This window comes from Notamacropus eugenii, chromosome 5 (assembly GCF_028372415.1).
Source record: "Notamacropus eugenii isolate mMacEug1 chromosome 5, mMacEug1.pri_v2, whole genome shotgun sequence".
Classification (NCBI taxonomy): domain Eukaryota; kingdom Metazoa; phylum Chordata; class Mammalia; order Diprotodontia; family Macropodidae; genus Notamacropus; species Notamacropus eugenii.
This window is the reverse complement of record NC_092876.1, coordinates 112,245,771-112,266,523: the sequence shown is the minus strand read 5'-3', so window position 1 is coordinate 112,266,523 and position 20,753 is coordinate 112,245,771. Positions and strand designations below refer to the sequence as shown.

The window sequence follows — 20,753 nt, the reverse complement described above, 5'->3', positions numbered from 1 at the left end:
ATTTTTCTTCCTCCATGAAATAATCATGAGTATTCAGATAACTAAAATCATATATCTTGACTCAAACTGCAATAACACTTAAGGACACGATTAATTTGTTCTTTTTAAATTTCTTTGTAAAATCATAGTGAAATAGGGCAGGGACATATTTTCTTAAAAGTGGACATATTATGGAATAAGGAGTTAAATTAATTAGTAATTAAGCATCAAAATAAGTTGTTATGAGTAAGCCAGAGAAATACCTTTTTCATGTTATTTTTTTTTGCAGGGGGATTTAAAGGATTCAGAATACAGTCCTCAACAAAGAAATCATTTCTCACATCTATAAAATATACAGTGTGTAAACATACATGTATATGTGTGTATGTGTGTAAACTTTCACTTCCTTCATTTGGAGACCAAGTCTTAAGTTCCATCTCATAGATTCAGAGAATCTTAGAATGGAAAGTATCTTTAAAATATTTTGTTAAACCATTTACAAAAAACCATTTAAAGAAATCTTCTTTACAACATTGCTAACATTCTCTGCTTGATGTTTTTTGATGATGCCAAAAGCATTACCTCATAAGGCAGTGGATATATACATTTATCTCAAAAAAGCTTCCTCCATATACATAAATAATATCCATATTTTGAATCACATACATATAAATACATATTGTGTGTATATACATTATATAAGTGTGTAAGTATATGTATGCATGAATTATACAGCTGTTTCTATCCTTTCAAAAGGTACTACTACCATATTTTTATAAAGCATTATCTATAAAAGCTGTATATGAAGAAGTGATATTATTCATTTAAGAAATTATCTAAACTTATTATCACAGAATGTTGGATCTAGGAAAGAGCTAAGTGGAAAACTAGCCCAGTTTCTTCATTTTATAGATCAGGAAACTGATTTTTAGGGAAGGGAAATGCCTCGTCTATGATCACCTGGCTAGTAAAAGTTAGAGTGAGGAAATACATCCACATATTCTGACTCCAAATCTACTATGCTTTTCCCCACTCCACACTTCTATTCAAGTGTTATTGTCCCTAGAAATATTCCTATGGAAAGTTTTACAATTATACAGCAATGTTGCTGTTAATAAGAACATAGATTTGACTCCCCTTGGGGAATCACATTCAGGGTTCTTGACAAAATCTTTTCAATATGATTAATCATGTTCAGTCACACTTCTCCAGGATGGACTTGACTTTTGGAAACCAAACCAAGGAATTAAAAGTCCACTTAATGTGCTAGATCACATGGTTTTTGAAACAGATTTAGAACTTGAAGGGCCCATAGAGATTATTTAGCCCTACTTCTTCTTTTACAGATGAAGAAAGTTAGTCCACAGAATTTAAACAACTTAGTCCAGGATCATATAGGTAGTAAGTGGCAAAGTTAGAATTTGGCTCTTGCTCTAAATACTGAGCTCTTTCCAGTGGGACCTAAGACCAAGGTTTGACTTGAAATAGAGAGTTTCTCAAGAGGTAAAATGATATAAAGGAAAGCACACTGGCTTTGGATAATAAAGATCAAAGTTCCAGTATTATCTCTGCCATTTTACAACTGTATAAGTATAGATAAATCCCTGCCTCTTTGATTGACCTCATCTGAAACTGGGAATAAGATGCTTTGCTGCTTGCCTCACAGTGTTGTCATGAGGATCAAATGGGCCAAATTATGAAAACTTTGTAAATCTTAAAGTGCGAAAATAAAAGGAAATGGAAGTGGAGTTACATATCATCTGGTTCTCCCTCATGCTACAAATCACAAAACTGAAGCATAAAAGTGTCAAGTGAATTATTAAATGAAAGTTATGTGGCAGAGGTGATGTTCAATCTTATTCCGTTATGAATTCCTAATCTGATCCCAAAGGTAATTCTAGAAGAAGAGTCTATAAGCAATGACAACCTCCTTAGATGTTCTCCTCCTACAGCAACTGCTTTAACAATCCTCACTTCAATTTAGAATTTGTTTTATTTTTACTTAAAATATTGTAGACACACTTGTAAGATTAATACCACACATGTCAATTCCTAGTCATCTTGCTAAAGCCAGTTGTAAAATAAAAATGAAATCGGCTATCTGCAAATCTTTCCCGAGTACTCAAAATATGTAACATTTATTTCCAATTAAAAGATTCTGTTACCAAAGAATTGGGCTGACCCATCAAGAGACAGAAATGTGACAAACCAAATATGAACATTTATTACCCAGGATACTTCTATCAGGGAGAAAATAAAAAGGCGAATCTCTTTCCTACTTACCTTCCTAGAAGCAGAAATTCTCCAGCCAGCCCTTGGCGCCTCATAGCCATCAGCAAACCTCTCACTGTCATCCCCTCACAAAAACAGGCCACCACTCTTGCCTTGGGAAGATGACTGATAAGTTTCTTCAGGAGCTTGTCAAAACTCTGTTCCCCAGCATTGCTATAGATCTTATAGGAATGAGCAATGCAGATTCCTTCCTTGGCTGACATGTCTTTGAATGCTTCCATCCCACTTTCTCCATAGTTGCCTGCATGGAAACACAAGCAATCGCATGAGGATTAATTAGATAGGAACCTATGCATCAGTCATGATAAAGTTCTCATGGTATTTTTCTAACATCTGGAGCATTACATTTCATGTAAAACATATTTTTAAGTATACGAATATACTTAATGGGTCTTGATATCTTTGTTATTTAATAGCATCTATACTATACTATACTATACTATAGCATCAAATTTTTTGAAAGCTGAATAAAACAATATATTTGCATATGAAACTCACTTTATACAAGCCACCTAAACAGTAAACTAAACACACACATATATACATATATATATAATAAATTTATACTTATGGGTAATATATATGTTTTATATATAAAATATAAACTATAAACACATATATAAATATAGATGCATATATATGATTCAATAAAATAATGGATTTGATTTTTTTAAAGAAAATACTAAAGATAAATGTTGCTAAATGATGGGGCCTTAGCGAATATGTCAATAAGCACTTACTAAGGACTCACTATGTGCCAGGTCATGGGTTAAACATTGGAGATAGAAAGGAAAAATGCTATCTTTGCTCTCAAGGAATTCACATTCTAATGGGGGAGACAACACATGAGCATTTGGACAGTTATAAGATATATATTCATATTTCTCTTGACATAAATATATTTAACAAAAGGAAGTTAATCTCAAGGGAAAGATACTAATTGGAGGGAAAGATGACTGGTAACATCTTCCTAGCGGAGGTGAGATTTGAACTGTGTCTTAAAGGAAGCCAGAGAAGCCAGCATGTAGAAGTGAACAGAGAACCTTCCTAGTATGGTGGAGAGAGCAGCACTGAAAAGATATAGCCTTGAGAGAAGAAGTGTTACAGGCAAAGGACAGCAAGAAAGCGGTTATTGTTGCATTACAAAGTTGTCGGAGGGAATAAACCAGACATGAAGGAAGGGACCAGATTGTGAGTCCATTAAATTAAAAAGTATTTTATATTAGATCTTGGAGGAAATAGGGAGTCCCTGGAGTTAAATATACAGAGGGTGACATTGTCAGACCTATGCTTTAGGAAAATCATTTTGGCAACTGAATAGAGGATGAATGAATGTAAGTTTCGGGCTGAGAGACTAAATAGAAGGCTATTTAAACAGTCTAGGTATGAAGTACTAACAACATTTACTGGGGTAATGATTTTGTGAGTAGAGAGAAGGGACCTCATAGTAAAGTATTCAGGTTTTCAGCATTCCTGATGAACCACCTCTTCCTGACTTATGAACTGAGTTTTATTCAGAGCAGTCACATGTTAATAAGGTATTGGAACAAAATGGGACTCCTGTATGCCACTGAAGAGGAAATTTTCTTAGTCATGGGATAAGGATATTCAGTTAGGTTATAGATTGGGAACACTTTAAGATGATTCAGCTGAGCATAGATTCCCTTGCTTCCTTTGGATAGGAAAAGGAAGGGGAGGGAGAGACAGGGGAAGGTAAATTTTGATGGCCAGAGGATGCCCAGTTAAGTTGGGGTTTGCTGGCTTTCCTTTCCTTTCCTTTCCTTTCCTTTCCTTTCCTTTCCTTTCCTTTCCTTTCCTTTCCTTTCCTTTCCTTTTCTTTCCTTTCCTTTCCTTTCCTTTCCCTTCCCTTCCCTCCCTTCCCTTCCCTTCCTTTCTTTTCCTTTCCTTTCCTTTCTTTTCCTTTCCTCTTCTTTCATCTCCCTTCCCTTCCCCTCCTCTCCTCTCCTCTCCTTTCCTCTCCTCCCTTTTCTTCCCTTCTCCTCCCCTCCCCTTCCCTCCCCTTCTTTTTCCTTTCCTTTCCTTTTTTCCCCAAAACCTTAAACCTACTGCACTCTGAAGCCCATAGATTGCACCACACTAGTACCCTGCTCAAGCTCCACATAAGTGTTGTTTTCGGGACCCTTCTGACTTAAGAGTGATTATCAATAGTAACTGCTGCTATTTCCCTCCCAGCCTGATTTAGTTCTTTTTCTTTGCCTCATTAAAGGGGCCATCATCTGACTACTTCTTAAACAGGCCTATTCACTGAATGGGTGTTACCTCATCCTAAGTGAGTACCGAATAGGCATTGGTCTAAAGGGGCCAAAGTCTCCCATTGCATCCTGATCCATCTCCATTCATCTTGATGAATGGTCACTGGATCCAGATGATTCTGGAGGAGAAGTGAGGCTGGTGACCTTGCACAGCCCTACCTCACTCAAAAACAAAGTCAAGTGCAAGTCACGTCATCATTTCTCTTATGGCATGGTTTTCTTCATCAACGAAGGACAAACACAACAACAAGTTTCCCTTACTCAAATTCTCCACTGTGAGTCATTAGCCAAGCCTGAGATTCCCTTGGCCCTCTTCTTGGTTTCTTTGTATGCAATCAAAGAAGTCAACAGTTTGAAACCTTATTACCCTAAGAAAATCCGTTTTGAAGAAATGTATTCATATTGTTTTTTCAGAAAAACCTAGCCTAACGTATATGGGGCAGAGGAGGACTTAAGATATTGCTTCTACCACATTGATATATTACATTTTTTTTTAAATGGGAAAAAAATAATGTGTATTAAGAATCTGAGAGAATGACAGGACAAATAGAAGAGAGTTTAGCATCTAAGCACCATGGATAGCTCTTTTCATGATTACCTCTGATTAAATGCTACTTAATTGTTCACAGGAAATTCTCTCATGATTTTAATGAGATATACCTATATTTAATTTCTCTAACACTATCCCCATAATGAGGGTGACTCTGGGGAATAAAACTCATTTTACAATTAACATTCCTATAGAGTAAAATTAGCCAGAATCTTCCTTCTTCTATTTCACAGTAATTATTTCACCAATTCTAAGAAACAACTCTGTTTGAGGCTTGCATTCCTTTCCATCTCATTAATTGTATCTGGTGGCAGCATCTTTCTAGGCTGTTTATCACATGTACATTTATTCCATTTTCCCTAACGAAAACAGGCCAGATTCATGAAAACATAAAGTGTAATAACAGCTCTTCATTTGTTTTTGCATCAGGAAAAATGACCTGTTCTTCAACAGTAAGCACAAGACTCATGAATAATCCCAAGTAAGAGTCCAAAGGAGGGCATGCAATCTCTTGTGTTGGTGGCTAGTACTCCATACAAGAATGTTAGCCAGTCTGGGTTGCCATGAAGCAGTACAGACTGAGGTGATGCATGTACATGGCACCAGTTATTTGGAAGAAAACCAGAAAACCTAAATCTTTTCTGAATGATATTGGATGTTGAGGAAATGTAGTATATTTTCAATTTTGATCAGTATCTTTGGTATTTTTGACTAAGGATCATAATCCTATATATCTAAACATAAAGGGACCTCTGGTGTCATTTAGTCCAGTGTTTACTTTTATTTCTTTTTCCAGTTGCTTGTTGTTTTATGAAACTGAAGTCTAGAGAGATTAAATAATTTTATAAGTAGGAATGAATGGAGCTAGTATTTGAACGAAGGTACACTGTTTCCAGAGGTATGTGTCACTCCATGTGTCTATATGTGTGCGCTAAAGAAGACTCTCTCATTTTATAGGAAAAGACTCTTATTTTATAAGAAACTGAGGCCCAGTGAAATAAAATGACATTTCTCAAGATCTATAGATTGTACAAGGAAAGTAACTATTTGAAACCAGGTTGTTTCCATTACAAGAAGCTACCTCTTCATCAACACAGTGTAGGTAGCAAACCCAGTTTAAAAATTCCACAACCTCATTTTCATACACACATGCACATTCTCCTTTTAAATCAGTTAGTGTAAATCAATGACATTATTTTGTAACAAAATTAATTTTTCTTGTAAATAATATAAAAGCTTTAGGGCAGAATTCTTTTTGGCCACTGAATCATCAATGTCTTTTGCAAAGTAAGTATTTAATAAATGTTTTTTTTAATTAATTACAGATGGCATCCGAAACATGACTTCAAGGAATCTACATATGATACATATACTTATCATTTACCCTGTACTCTGATAAGAAACATTTACAATACTTTATCCCCATAATAACCTATTTCTTCTGGAATTATTTTTACCTTTGGACTTAAAGTCACCAAACAATACATTAGCATGTAATCTATGACTACGAAGAAATGTTCTTTTAATCTCCAGGCTGTAAATTCATAGTGCTCTGGCTTAAAAAGCAAACTCCTCTTCCCATAAATAAATTTTAATATAATATAATCCCTAAGTGACATTAATGATATAACAGATATGCCAATTTACCTCTGTGTTTACAGATTGAGGGAGGTAGAATAACATTTGCTCTCCTACCCCTAGAACTCTTCCTAGTGGTTTTCTTCATGGGAGCTTGAACAGTGCACTTAATGAAACAATGTCGTGTTTACTGCTTACCCTTCTCTAGCATGGCTCAGTGGAACAAGCATTCATTCTAATATTCTATGAAATTCTGATACTGTAAGCTTTATATTAGTGATTACAAAATCCATATTTACTCCTAAATCATCATATGGGGATGTTGCATCTGGTTAAACAAACTCTTTTGATGTTTAAAAATTGTATTGTGAGCATTTCTATTAACTGTGATCATCTGGAATACCACTCGCATCAGACCTCCTTAGACCATGTACTTCTTGAATGCAAGGACTGGGTTTTTTTGCTGTCATTGAATCCCTATTGCTTAGCATAATAATGCCAGACATGTGATATTTACCTAATAAATGTTTTGGGTGGACAGTTAGATTTAACTTTACTTGTTTCAATCATGTATCTTTCCCAAAAACTAAACTGGTAAGATCAAGGATTTTCTGAATTAGAAAACATAAATCATGTGTCTGAGTATATTGAGGGTTTCCATTATTCATAGGACTATGTGGAAATTTTTGTATTAAATGAAATTGATAATTAAGCTCTAATAAATTGTCATCAACTCTCACAGAAGTCTGTTTCAACATTCATGGAAAACTTAGAAGAGTGTATTTTCACTGATACCTTTTTTCTGAAAACAACAATGAATTAAATGGTGCCTCTTCTAATTAGAGGTGATGGACATAGAAAATAGAACCCATGAAGAGTAGGCTTTGTGAATGTAGCTTAAGGAGAATACAATGAAACTCTATAGAAGGTCAAATGGGTTAAAGCACGTTGAATTAATTTAAAAATTATTTTCAGAATTTTTTATGCAACTAGTGAAAATCCAACATAAATGAAGAAGCAGCTAAAATTTCATCAAGAAAACATGATCAAACTTAAGTAGTTTTATCTAAAGTAAGTTACTAGTTTTATGTAAAGAATTCTAATTCTATATTAATCCTCATCCATACATATTTACATAAACAGTTGTATCAACAATTTAAGTACACATATCTATGAAAATAAAGAGAACATAAAGGTCCACAAAACCTGTGTTGGAATCTTAGAGGTCAATTATACCAATAAGAAACTAAACAAGAATCTCCCTCAACAATTCTGACAAGTGGTCTTCTAAAACTGCTTGAAAATTCCAGTGAGAGAAACCTGCCTTCCAAGGAAGTGTAGGCCATTCCACTGTTTTATCTTTTCTCTAAGTTTCGATAAGGATCTGAGCTGTCATACCTCAAAAACAGGAAGTCTGGTTTCTTTTCTGGGGACAGTGGCATCTCTAGTCTCACTTCCCATCAATGAAGATTCACTAGCCTTAAGGTCAGGCATTGTCTAAATTAGGTCTGTTGACCAATTTTGGTCAAGCACTTCAAAAATGACCAGAAGGATCTATTGATTGAGCTCTTTGGCTGGGTGGGAGACAATCTTGTATTCATAGATCTCATTACTGTGGATGATCTACTGATTTTAAGATTAGTCACTCCTTAAGTCTCTCTGGAACAGAATAACAGACATGAATCAAGTCACATAGCAGTGAAAAACTAACACATTTATAATTTTTAGTCAGATGGAAGACTCTGGACAGAGAACCATAGACTTAATGGAATTCCCAGAGCAGCTGGGAGCAATTAAACTCCTCCTCACCATGTGGGCCACTAATTCCACTCATTTGCAGTGGAGGTCCATTCATCCACACTAAAGAAATGGGTAAGAAAAGGTTTTCTATCCTCCAGGCTCATAGGTTTAGGAACAACCTCCTAAAACTGACCTTATCCCTCAGTAGCAGTTGACTTAAAAGTGCTAAAGGAATGATGTACGTTTGTATAATATAATGTTAACCAAGTACAATGCACAGCAAAGTGGTCACCAAAATAATTATGAACAGAGATGAATGAACATTTTTTACTCTAATCCTCATGGATCTGGCCTGTCTCTCAAGTGGTCAGATTTCAGGAACCCAATCAAGAAGACAACATGGATGAGTAATCTCTCCTGGCTTCCTTTGAGTCTTACCTAAAATCCTACCTTCTTCAAGAAATCTTTCCATATGCTTCTTAATGCTAATGTCTTCTCTCTGAGATAATCTTCAGTTTAACTTGCATATGTGTTCTTCATACATAGTTTAGTGTATGCTTTCTCCCCCATCAGACCATGTACTTCTTGAATGCAAGGATTGTATTTTTGCTATCATTGCTCACCATAATAGTAGTTACTTAATAAATGCTTGTTAACCTCCCTGAGTCTCTGTTTCCTCATCTACAAAATGGGGATGATACCTATCCCGTCTCCCTCACCAGGTTAGTGTGAGGCTTGAATAATAGATGTGAAGCATGTTGTAAACCCCAGATACTCTTTAAAAAGAGCTATTATTAATATCCTATAAGAAAGACCCTTGAAGGGACCCTATAAAGGGACCCTTGAAGAGAGAAATGATGTGGTTAGATATGTACATGGGGAAGTTTTTGTGACAGTTTTGTGAAGGATGGAGCAGAGAGTAGATAGACCAGTCCAGGTGCTATTTCAGTCAACTCAGGGAGAAATTCAAAGAGGACCTGTAACAGTGACAAGAATTTGTAAATTAAGAGAAGGGGATGACTGTGACACGTATCTTCAAAAGGATGATATTTGTTCACTGTTGGGTATGGAGATGAAAGAATACAGAAGAGTTAAGAATGACTTTGAAGTTTCAGGCATGGGTAACTGGGGAAAGGCTCTATTTTCTGAGGAGACAAGCATAATTATCATTAGTTTAATGTTTAATTCATGTTCATTATGTTTAGCACATCAGTTTTGGAGAGACCAGATTTGTGATGCAATGGAGTTGTATTTTTGCGTGCTTTACATGTACTTTGTAGTATATTATATGATTCAGAACAGGCAAGTATTATACAAATTATCTAGTTCAATCCCTTCATTTGCAAATAAAGAACTTAGGACCCAGGAGAGAAAATGAATTATTCAATATCACATAGACAATAATGTGCTCCCTTCCCTCTTATGATATTGCCACCACTGTAGTTCAGGCCCTCATCATTTTGCAAATGGATTATTGCAGTAACTTGCTAGTGGGTCAACCGGCTTCAAGTCTTTTCCCCCTCCAATCCATCTCCCATTCAGTCACAAAAGTGATTTTCCTAAAGCTTATTTCTGAGCATGTTATTGCTCAATAAATTCCAATGGCTCCCTATCACTTCCAGGAATAAACACAAAATTCTCTGTTTATCATTCAGTGTCCTTCATAATCTACCCCCTTCCTGCCTTTCCATACTTCCTACACTATACTCCCTGACATGTATTCTTTGATCCACTGACACCAGTCTTCTGGTTATTCTATGACCAAGACACTCTATCTCTCAGCTCTGGTTTATTTTCTCTGGCTGTTCCCACTCTCTGGATTGCTGATCCTCCTCAAGTCTTCCCATTGGCTTCCTTGGCTTCCTTTAAGTTCCAACTAAAATCTCATCTTTTTCAGGAAGACTTCCTGACCCCACTTAATGCTAGAGCTTTCACTCTATTTATCCCGCATGTAGCTTACTTACTTATGTCCCTCATTAGACTGTAAACTCCCTGAGGTTAGGGATACTGTCTTTTGCTTCTTAGCACTGGACCTAGTACACAGGCACTTAATAAAGATTAACGATTGATAGTAAGTAGCAGAGTTGAGATTTGAACCTATATCCTTTGAATCCAGTCTTCTTTCTAGTACCTTCTGCTCGCCTAATCATCATTAAGTGCAACTCAATTTTAGAGATGAAAAATATGACCTGTTTTTTATTTCCTTTTTGCACAATGTCATTTGTGTCTTCTGCCATAGAAATTTCCATTTGTCTCATTAATCTAAAGTGTGTTTTCCACATCATGACTTGGGTTTGTAAGAACTGAAATTGTGTCAATTTCTAATTATGCAAAGCAATAATTAATCCCTAATTCCCACAGACATGTATTTTCTACTTCAGATACCAGAAATCAGCATGTTTCATTTGCTAGTACTGAAGAATGCAGGATTTATACCCACATGGGATGTTAACAGTCATAACATGCTAGAAATAAAAGCATTCTACTGAAGGTAAAGAAGGATTACCTAGGCAGGAAATGCTTATAAAATATTCTCATATCAACCAACTCCCACTATCACAAGTACTAAACATGATTACTGTGCAAGACATGTGATTTTTGTCTCAGCCTAAGCAACTTCCATCTCAATGCCCCATATACTTGGCATAGAGCCTGGCACATAGCAAGCATTTAACAAATTCTAGTTGTCAGAATGACAAGACTGATCACAACCCATCAATATCTTAGTAGATAATCCTAGAAAATGGCCCAAGAAAGAGAGATGAATTGCCCAGAGTCACACAGTGACACTTTAAATGGCAGAGTTAAGATTGGAACTCAAGCCTTCTTGAATATGTCAGGTACACAAATCACTATGCCATACTGTCTCTAAATGTCAGTACTATACAAACATCTTTGTAACAAATTTCTAAGCTCTATCCAATAGGTTATTTTCAATGATGTATTAGAATTTTGCTATGCCATGCTACTCAGAGCACAATATTCACCAGAAGTAATGTTTGTGTTGGAGTCCATCCAAGGTTGTTTATTACCTGAAGTACTGGAAGGGTTTTGTTAAATACTTTCATTTACAACTCTGCCGTGGCCATGGAACATGCATGTCATTAGAGTATGGATCTAATGTATTTGACCAGGAAACAAAATCTAGTATAGCAAAACTCTCTGAATAATTCCTTGAATTTTGACCTATTCAGAGGAAATTTCTCTTCAGGGAGTATTCTCAAACATTGTTAGAATTCAATAGAAAGAGACTGGCCAGCTTTAAAAAGTGGGACATTAATACTCTTTATCCTTTGTTTATTTTTCCTGTGATGACAGGGATGGTAGTGGTGGTGACAGAAGGGCAGGGGAGTGACCATGCCTTGGCATGGTCTCATAAATGTCAGAACATTGACAATCATCAACTTACATAAGGTAAGAAACATGGCAGAGAAAATAGGTCCACATGCCACTAGAAATCAGCCTGCATATCACCACATATCCAAGGAATGTGGCATCAGGCAAAGTTATAGAAAGTTATGTATTAGACTCTATGGTACTTGCCATTATCATTCAATATCATCTTTAGAATACTTCGTATCAAGCCTCCAGAATGATACAGAACCTTACTTCAGACCAATAATAGATGCCTAAGACAACTGTAGCACCCTTCAAATGTCTGACCGCCTCTTGTAAAAAGGTCAATAATCAGGAATACTTAAAACCAGAATGAAAGAGAATGTGGGGGGGAAAAAACTTGTAAGCAAATAGCTCCAAGCAGCTGCAAACTCTCCAAATCTCAATCATTCATTCCCAAACTCTCATACAATAGAGCACATGAGTTGCAATTAGCTGACTTGATAACTTTGGCCCATTCAGTGATTATTCTGTGTGGACTTAGGTACCAAATGTCCAAAAGAGATTATCAGCAGCTTTTATGTCATGCCTATGGTTTTCCTGGGTGCTGCTAAATAGGTCTGCAGAAAGTAATTGCAACATAGTTGGGCCTAGACATCATATGCATCAAAGAGAGTATCTGAGCAGTGAAAATGTGCCTCCTAGATTTAGCTTAAAGTGATAAAATATCAAGAGGAATAGTTAGTGATGCACATAGTTAATCAGTGCTGCCAATTATGTCTGGGACTTATTTAAGGTATCAAACTGTAATTTTAACATTAGTCTACAAAAGGTACCCTGGTAAAAACTATCCCGAAAGAGTCTCTGAAGTTTATGTTGAGAAGAAAAGCAAGAAGAAAGAGCTTTATCAAGCAATTAAGTGGGTTCAAAAATAATAGTGAATGAGAGGGGAAGAACAGCAGTGTGAAATAACATAAGTGATGAAATATTGAGAACCATTGCCTATAGTATTTATTTATGAGTCTAGAATAGGAAAATGAGCTTGTGTGAAGGATAGAGGTTTGAACTATGGTAACTTGGAGAGAGACTGAGAAAATAACAGGGCAGTTCTGAAAGCTTCATACCCTATCTGTTTATTTTTAAATTAATTAATTTATTTTTAGTTTTCAACATTCATATCCACAAGATTTTGAGTTTCAAATTTTCTCCCCATCTCTCCTCTCCCTCACCCCAAGGCAGTTTGCATTCCGATTACTCCTTACCCCAATCTGCCTTCCATTCTATCCTACCTCTCCCTTCTCTCATCCCCATCCTCTCTATTTTCTTGTAGGGCAAGAGAGATTTCCATACCTCATTGCCTGTATATCTAATTTCCCAGTCACATGTAAAAAACAATTTTTAATATTTGTGTTTAAAACTTTGAATTCCAACTTCTCTCCCTTCCTCCATCCCCATCTACCCCCACTGAGAAGGCAAGCAATTTGATATATGTTATACATGTTTTATCATGCCAAACACTTCCTTAACTGTAATATCATGAAAAACTAACTATATTTCCCTCCATCCTATCCTGTCCCCCATTTATTCCATTCTCTCTTTTGATCCTGTCCCTCCTCAAAAGTGTTTACTTCTAATTACACCCTCCTTCCATTTGCCCTCCCTTCTATCATCTCCCTACCCTCTGTATAGCCCCTTCCCCCCTACTTTCCTGTAGTGTAAGATACATTTTCATACCAAATTGAGTGTGCATGTTGTTTCCTCCTTAAGTCAAATCAAATGAGAGTAAGGTTTTACTCTTTCCTTCTAACCTCTCATCTCTTCTCCTCCATTGAAAAAGCTTTCTTTTTCCTTTTTTATGTGAGAGATAATTTACCCCATTCTATTTCTCCTTTTCTCCTCCCAATATATTCCTGTCACATCCCGTAATTTTATTTTTCTAGATGTCATCCCTTCATATTCAACTCACCCTCTGCCTTCTGTCTGTATATATAATCCCCCCAATTACCCTAATACAGAGAAAAGTCTCAAGAGTTACAAATACTTTCTTTCCATGTAGGAATGTAAACAGTTCAACTCTAGCAAGTTCCTTATTACTTCTCTTTCCTGGTTACCTTTTCTTGCTTCTCTTGCTTCTTGTGTTTGAAAGTCAGATTTTCTATTCAGCTCTGATCTTTTCATCAAGAATGCTTGAAAATCATCTATTTCATTGAATGACTATTTTACTCAGTTTTCCTGGGAAAGTGATTCTTGGTTTTAATCCTAGCTGCTTTGACCTTTGGAATATCGTATTCCAAGCCCTCTGATCCCTTAATGTAGAAGATGCTAGATTTCCTGTTATCCTGATTGTGTTTCCACAGTACTGGAATTGCTTCTTTCTAGCTGCTTGCAATATTTTCTCCTTGTCCTGGGAGCTCTGGAATTTTCCGTTTGGAATCTTTCAGAAGATGATCAGTGGATTCTTTCAATACCTATTTTACCCTCTGGTTCTACAATATCAGAGCCGTTTTCCTTGATAATTTCTTGAAAGATGATGTGTAGGCTCTTTTTTTTTTTTTATCATGACTGTCAAGCAGTCCAATAACTTTTACATTGTCTCTCCTAGATCTATTTTCCAGGTCAGTTTTTTCAATGAAATATTCCACACTGTCTGCTATTTTTTTCATTCTTGTGGTTTTGTTTTATCATTTCTTGATTTTTCATAGTCATTAGCTCGTATCTTCTACATTCTAATCTTTAAGGAATTATTTTCTTCAGTGAGCTTTTGGACCTCCTTTTCCATTTAGTCAATTCTGCTTTTTAACGCATTCTCCTCATTTATTTTTTTGGACCTTTTTTGCCATTTGGGTTAGTCTATTTTTTAGGGTCTTATTTTCTTCAGCACTTTTCTGGGTCTCCTTTAGCAGTCAGTTGACTTGTTTTTTCACAGTTTTCTCACATTACTCTCATTTCTTTCCATTTTTTCTCTACTTCTCTTATTTCATTTTCAAAATTGTTTTTGAGCTCTTCCATGGCCTGAGACTAATTCATGTTTTTCTTGGAGGCTCTGGATGTAGGAGCTTTGACTTTGTTGTCTTCTGTTTGTATCTTTTGGTATTCCTTGTCACCAAAGTAAGATTCTAAAGTATGCTGGGTTTTCCAGTTTTTGCTCATTTCCCCAGAATTTACTTGACTTTTGAGTTCTTTGTCAAGATAGTTCTCTGCTTCCAGTGAAGGTGGAGGTGGAAGATGCATTGTCAGCTCCTTGATCTCCCCCACAATCTGTTATCCTAGAGCTCCAGAAATAGCAACTGCTGCTGCCTCTGCTGCTGTGGCTGTCACAAGCTCCTCTGCCCCCTCTATTCTCTCACATAGGTCTGACAGGTCTTTTCCACTCACATTTCAATTTGTCCTCTTTGTTTTAGGGTTGCGAAGTCAGGAAATACCCACAGGTGCCAGAGATCCAGTGTCAAGTGAGAATGGAAGACTGCTGATTTTCTTTCCATTGTTATATTGTTTTCATTGAGATTTTCAAATGTAAAAATTTGCATTATATATGCATATGAGTATATATATATACATACACATATATATATATACATATGTATACACATACACACAGACACATACAGAGACACATAGAGACACACATACAGAGACACACATGTACATATATAATTTTGCTCTCTTTTTAGGTATATGTATATTCATATATATATATATATATATATATAGTATTTAATTTTGCTTTATTTCAAATGGTTTCCCTCATTTCTATATTTTTTTCTGGATGTTCTTTAAAATAAATAATAAATAAATAAGTTTTCCCAGAAGGAAATTATGACCTAGTTTAGCTTCACAGTCTAAGACCTCTTCCTTCTATTTTCTCCCATTTTCTTTTGAAATTGTAACTTCACGATTCTAGCCTGAGCATTAAAAGTCTCATTAAGAGTGATCCTATTTATTTTTAAAAAACAAGGTTCTGTGCAAATCACTGTCACCAGTGTGCCAGTGTTTTGGTCAAGGATCTTTTTTTTCTAGTCACTTCTGATCAGTGTGTCTAACTACATTTAATGACAGCCCTGTAATTCTCCCATTCTCTTTATAATCCAGGGTATGATTTTTCTAAGCTTGACAGTTTTGTAAAGGCAAATTGACTTCACCAATAGCTTCACTTCAGCTGACATGTCATTTAATGTTTTTGGAGGCCTACATCTTCTACTTGGTAGGCTGTCTTCCTATGCAAAAAATAAGCAAAAGGTCAAGGAATGCCAGGAAACAAGAACCTAGAATCTTTGACAACTCTAGCATTTAAAAAGAGGATGAAAATGATTTCAAAGTAATATTTTAATTGATGATGGGATGAGGGATTTAGAGCTGGAAGGACATTACAGGTTGTCTAGTCCAAACTTAGCATTTTACAAATGAAGAAACTGAGGCCCAGAAAGATTAAATGGCATATCCAGGTTCATATACTGATAAGTGGCAGAAAGAGGACTTGAAATCCAGGATTCTTTTTTTGTTTCATTCATTGTATCATGCTGCCTTTCAGCTCTATAAATGGTCCTAGGAAAGGGGAGATGTTTTCCTTCAAGTCAGATTCATTCAGGAAGAGGAATTCCCAATTATGTCTGAGGAATATAGGCCCAAGGACTCAGCTTTAGGCTAGTTAGAGGAAAAGTGAACTATCTGCCTTTCTGAAAAAATAAGACTCATCAGTTTCTAAGAGAGGTAGTACAAGCATTAGTATGCCCATTTTATAGATGAAAAAACCAAGGATCTATAGGTGAAGCATTATGCATATGTAAAAAGTAAGTATTCATTCTGGAAGACAAACCTAGGTTTCTTGATTCCAAAGGCAAGTCTTCCTCTATGTGTCTCTACCTCAACGGGACTGTGGTGCCATGTTCTCTGTAATACAATTGATCTATTTTTCAAGGTTAATGTCATCATCAAGAAATATGTTCGGAGCACCTCTTATGTGTAAGGAACTATAGTAGAAACAAGGGATACAAGGAAGGATAAGTCATAAAGCCTATGGGAATTTATGATCTAGTCAGGCATATAGATCTTTTATGCAAATTATAATTTTCTTAAGGACAAAAGTATTCTGTATTTAGTCTTACTTTTGTAATGCTCAGTAATTTTTAAAAAATGTGTTGTGTTCATTTTGGATCACCTAATTTTTATGGAATGTGTTTTCTCATCAGTAAAATGAGAATAAATGAGGTAAATTCTAAAATCGCTTCTGGTTCTAAATAGATCATCCTATGAATGAATGGACGAATGAATGAATGAATGAATAAATGAATGAATTTATTGATTCATTGAAAGAGTGAAAAAGCAACAAAACTGTCTAACTGCAAAACAGCTGTGCTGAGCACTAAAAGAGTGGCATAATAAATTGTGCAGATGTTTAGAAGGTTATCTCATTGTGGACTAGGGTGATCAAGGAAAAATTTAAAGAAAAATTGGGAGGTTGGTCTTAGTCTTGAAACATAGGTAGGGCTTATTTAAGCAGAGAGCTACAAAAGCTGGAATATGCATGCCCTATAATTGATGTGCAATAGCAAATAATGCATATTTTGCATTTCCAAATCCCTTTTTTCAAATATACTAGTTTGTTCCAGCAACTATTAGAATCTCTCCATTCCATAAGATTTTGAAAATCTAAATTCCAAAGTGTGTTGCAAGCCACCTAATAATCTATTCCAGCATATATGAAGTTTATCTCATCTACCTTGATCTCATTTCATCATAATTTTGTAGTTGTATTCCTATGCCAGAAATACAATGTAGTGGCAAATCAGAGAATACCATATTCTCAAAAGGATAAAAATTATAGGTGCCCCAAAAGAAAAGAGATGGAAGTATGGTTGGTCGAAGTGGACTGACACAATATTATCACTTTACCAATTCTTTCATTGAATATGTGGAGAAACTGAGACCCACAGTATTTAAATATATTGTTCTAGGTTGTACACTAATATGGAGCTATAAAGCAAATGCCAAAATCTAGTTGTCCAGACGCTGAAACCAATGCTCTTTTCATGAGATAAAACTGCCTCTCTATGTCACAGGCATTGTATATTGAGGGGAAAAAAACTATTTACCATCATTTACAATAGATAATACAAACTCAAATCAACCTTTAGAAATGTGAACCGCTAGGAAACTGTACTTTTATGTCATGATTCCACAGAGCACCTTGATAAGCCTTGATAAATTGTTGATGGGTCAAATATTTGGGGTGAACTTATGTCAACAGATGAATACATAAAGTCCAAAAGTATTATTAATATCATAGAGTAGTATCTCCCATAAACAGTTAACATAAGCTTTGCTTACCAAAATTCTCCTGACTGGATTGGATGATGATAATAAGATATGGTCCTTCATATATGAATCCTATATTAGAATATATATTCTTTGAGGGCAGGAACTATGATTTGTCTTTCTTCATATTTATAGAATTTAACACAGTGTCTGACATATAGAAAGCACTTAATAAATACCAGGGGACTGGTTGATAGTAGTACTACTATAAGACTCTTTATTAATAAATCACAGATTCTGAGATTTTTTTTTCTTATAGGGAGGATAGATTTGCAGTGAACTATCCATAATATCTCACTCAGCCCATCTTGAAACTAATAGCACACCTTTATAAGAAAAGAATGATCAGAATCTACAAAAAGCAATTTGTGACCATGAAACAAGACAAAACTACCTGATGATGGAATTAGCATTTTTAACTAACTAAATGAGCTAATTTGTCATATGTTAATTTTGAATATCCATAAATTTTATGAAACTATGATGCTCTGGAAGTTTATAAGGAATACAAATTAAAACCCCTGAAGAGATGCCACAGATATACACATACACACATATCATATATATGCACATATATGAGCATTTATAACATACATACACATATATACCTACATATCTGTACACATGTACATATATACATATTGTATATACCATACCATACATTTACATATGTAAGTATACTCATTAAATAAACATATAGTATTTAATAGGATGTAGATGTGATGTGAATATATACAAGCACATGCATTTGTGTATACATGTATATGCACATATATACACATATATGTAATATTTGATATTTATATAGCTAAATAGACAGACAGATAGACAGACAGATAGATAGATAGATGATAGATGATAGATAGATAGATAGACAGACAGACAGATAGATAGATAGATAGACAGATAGATAGACAGATAGATAGATCACCTGACTCTATAGAAAAATCTATAGATGGATCACTGCTAGGGACTCCTTCTAAATGGAGATGAACTGGTTCTAACAGAGACCCATAGTCTGCCAGACTACATACATCTTTCCAATTTGAATCTGCTAAGACTTTGCAGGGCTTGTGCTCCCCTGACTAGATACAGAATTACTTTACCACTGTGTTATAGCACCAAACTAGGGCTTTAGTAGAAAAAAGCTATGTAATCAAATATACTTTCAACAAGAAAGGAGGGAACATTAATTTCTTAGAATTCAGTGCAGGTTAAATATTTTCATAGTCCTCTGTGGGTGTTCTGAATGAAGAAGTTGAGTTTAAGGCTCTCAAGAAATAGTTAATTACAATCCTGATTGAAACATGTATGCTTATTGACCTATAGAATCTTCAAGGAGGCCTCCTAGTATGGAGTGACTTGGAATTTTATAATGATGACATTTTACTTACACATCATGCTAGCTGAACTTTAATCAATTCATTTAAAGAAATTAAGAAGTGGCACACACACACACACACCCACTCCCATACACCAATTAACTTAATGCAAATCACCTTTAATAATGATTTACTTTTGTTTTACTCTTTTCATAATAAATGATTATATGCTTGCTTTTTCTATCACTGTCACTTTTTAATGGCCCCACCTCCAACCCTGTCTTGTGACAAAGACTTATAGTTAATCAAAAGAAACCAACACATTGGTCAGTTCTGATCACATTTGCCACATGCTGAAACTCTAGTACATCACTGCTCTGCCAATATTAGAGAGGTTTGTGTCACTGTCAGCCCTCTGAATTCAAGTTTGGTGAATATGCTGATCAGATTTTTCATGTTTTGTTTGGTGCAATTTTCCTTTTGGTTAGGGAAGTCTTCAGGCCAGTGGTTATCATGGATCTGCTTCATTCTGCACCACTAAATTTTATTTCTGAAATGGCATTTTCCATTTCATTCAGAGGATTATAATTAATTTCAAGTCAGGAACACATGCTCAATATTTGCAACTTGTGTTGGTCCTTCTTTCTCAAAGAGGACCATGATGTCAAGAAGGTATTCGCAACTACCTCTGTTTCAAATAAAATGTACAAACAACATAATTGTAAGTTTTAAAACCATTATTAATGATTTATTAAATCTAGACAATCAACAATGATAAAAACCAAGGTCTGATTTGTAGTGCAATCCCAATTCACAATGAAAACTTAACAATTGGCTTTCATGAGCTAGCTCCTACTGGCTTTGACACATTCAGATTCAAGACCATTCTCTGATATTTGCGATCTATGTGACCATGAAGAAATCACCTAATCTCTTGGCATTTTGTTTTTAATCTGTAGAGCAGGGATATTTGCTGAACCTATCTCACAGGATAGTTGTGAGGATAGAATCATTATAGATAATGAAGTACTATTTCATGGCAGTAAATATAAGCTATTTTTGAGTCTTATTCTTTCCTCAGTTATACTTCAAAAAGGTCATAGATTCAGAACCAGTTTGGATAGAACAAGCTTTAGCATAAAAAGTGCCAGAGCTGAAATTGCTTGGAATTCTGGGCTCAAATCCCACCTCAGATATTAAAGAACTATGTGACATTGGGTAAATCACTTAACTTCTCTGAGTCTCAGTTTTCTTATATGTAAAATGGAGATAATAATATCTATAGTATTTAATTCACAGGAAATATGACAGACAAGGTACTTTGTAGACATTTGAATTCTGTATAAATGTCACCTATTATTTTAAGAGATC

The 20,753-nt window shown here is 35.3% G+C and overlaps 1 protein-coding gene across 2 annotated transcripts in view; it reads right to left on the bottom strand.

Moving 5' to 3' along the window:
- Positions 1-20,753, bottom strand: part of GRM5 (glutamate metabotropic receptor 5) — a 661,865-nt gene that overhangs the window by 430,312 nt on the left and 210,800 nt on the right. For both annotated transcript variants that reach the window (XM_072616794.1, XM_072616795.1), the window contains exon 2: positions 2,263-2,512. In XM_072616794.1, coding sequence (XP_072472895.1) covers positions 2,263-2,512 — 250 coding nt within the window. The remainder of the gene's footprint in view (positions 1-2,262; positions 2,513-20,753) is intronic.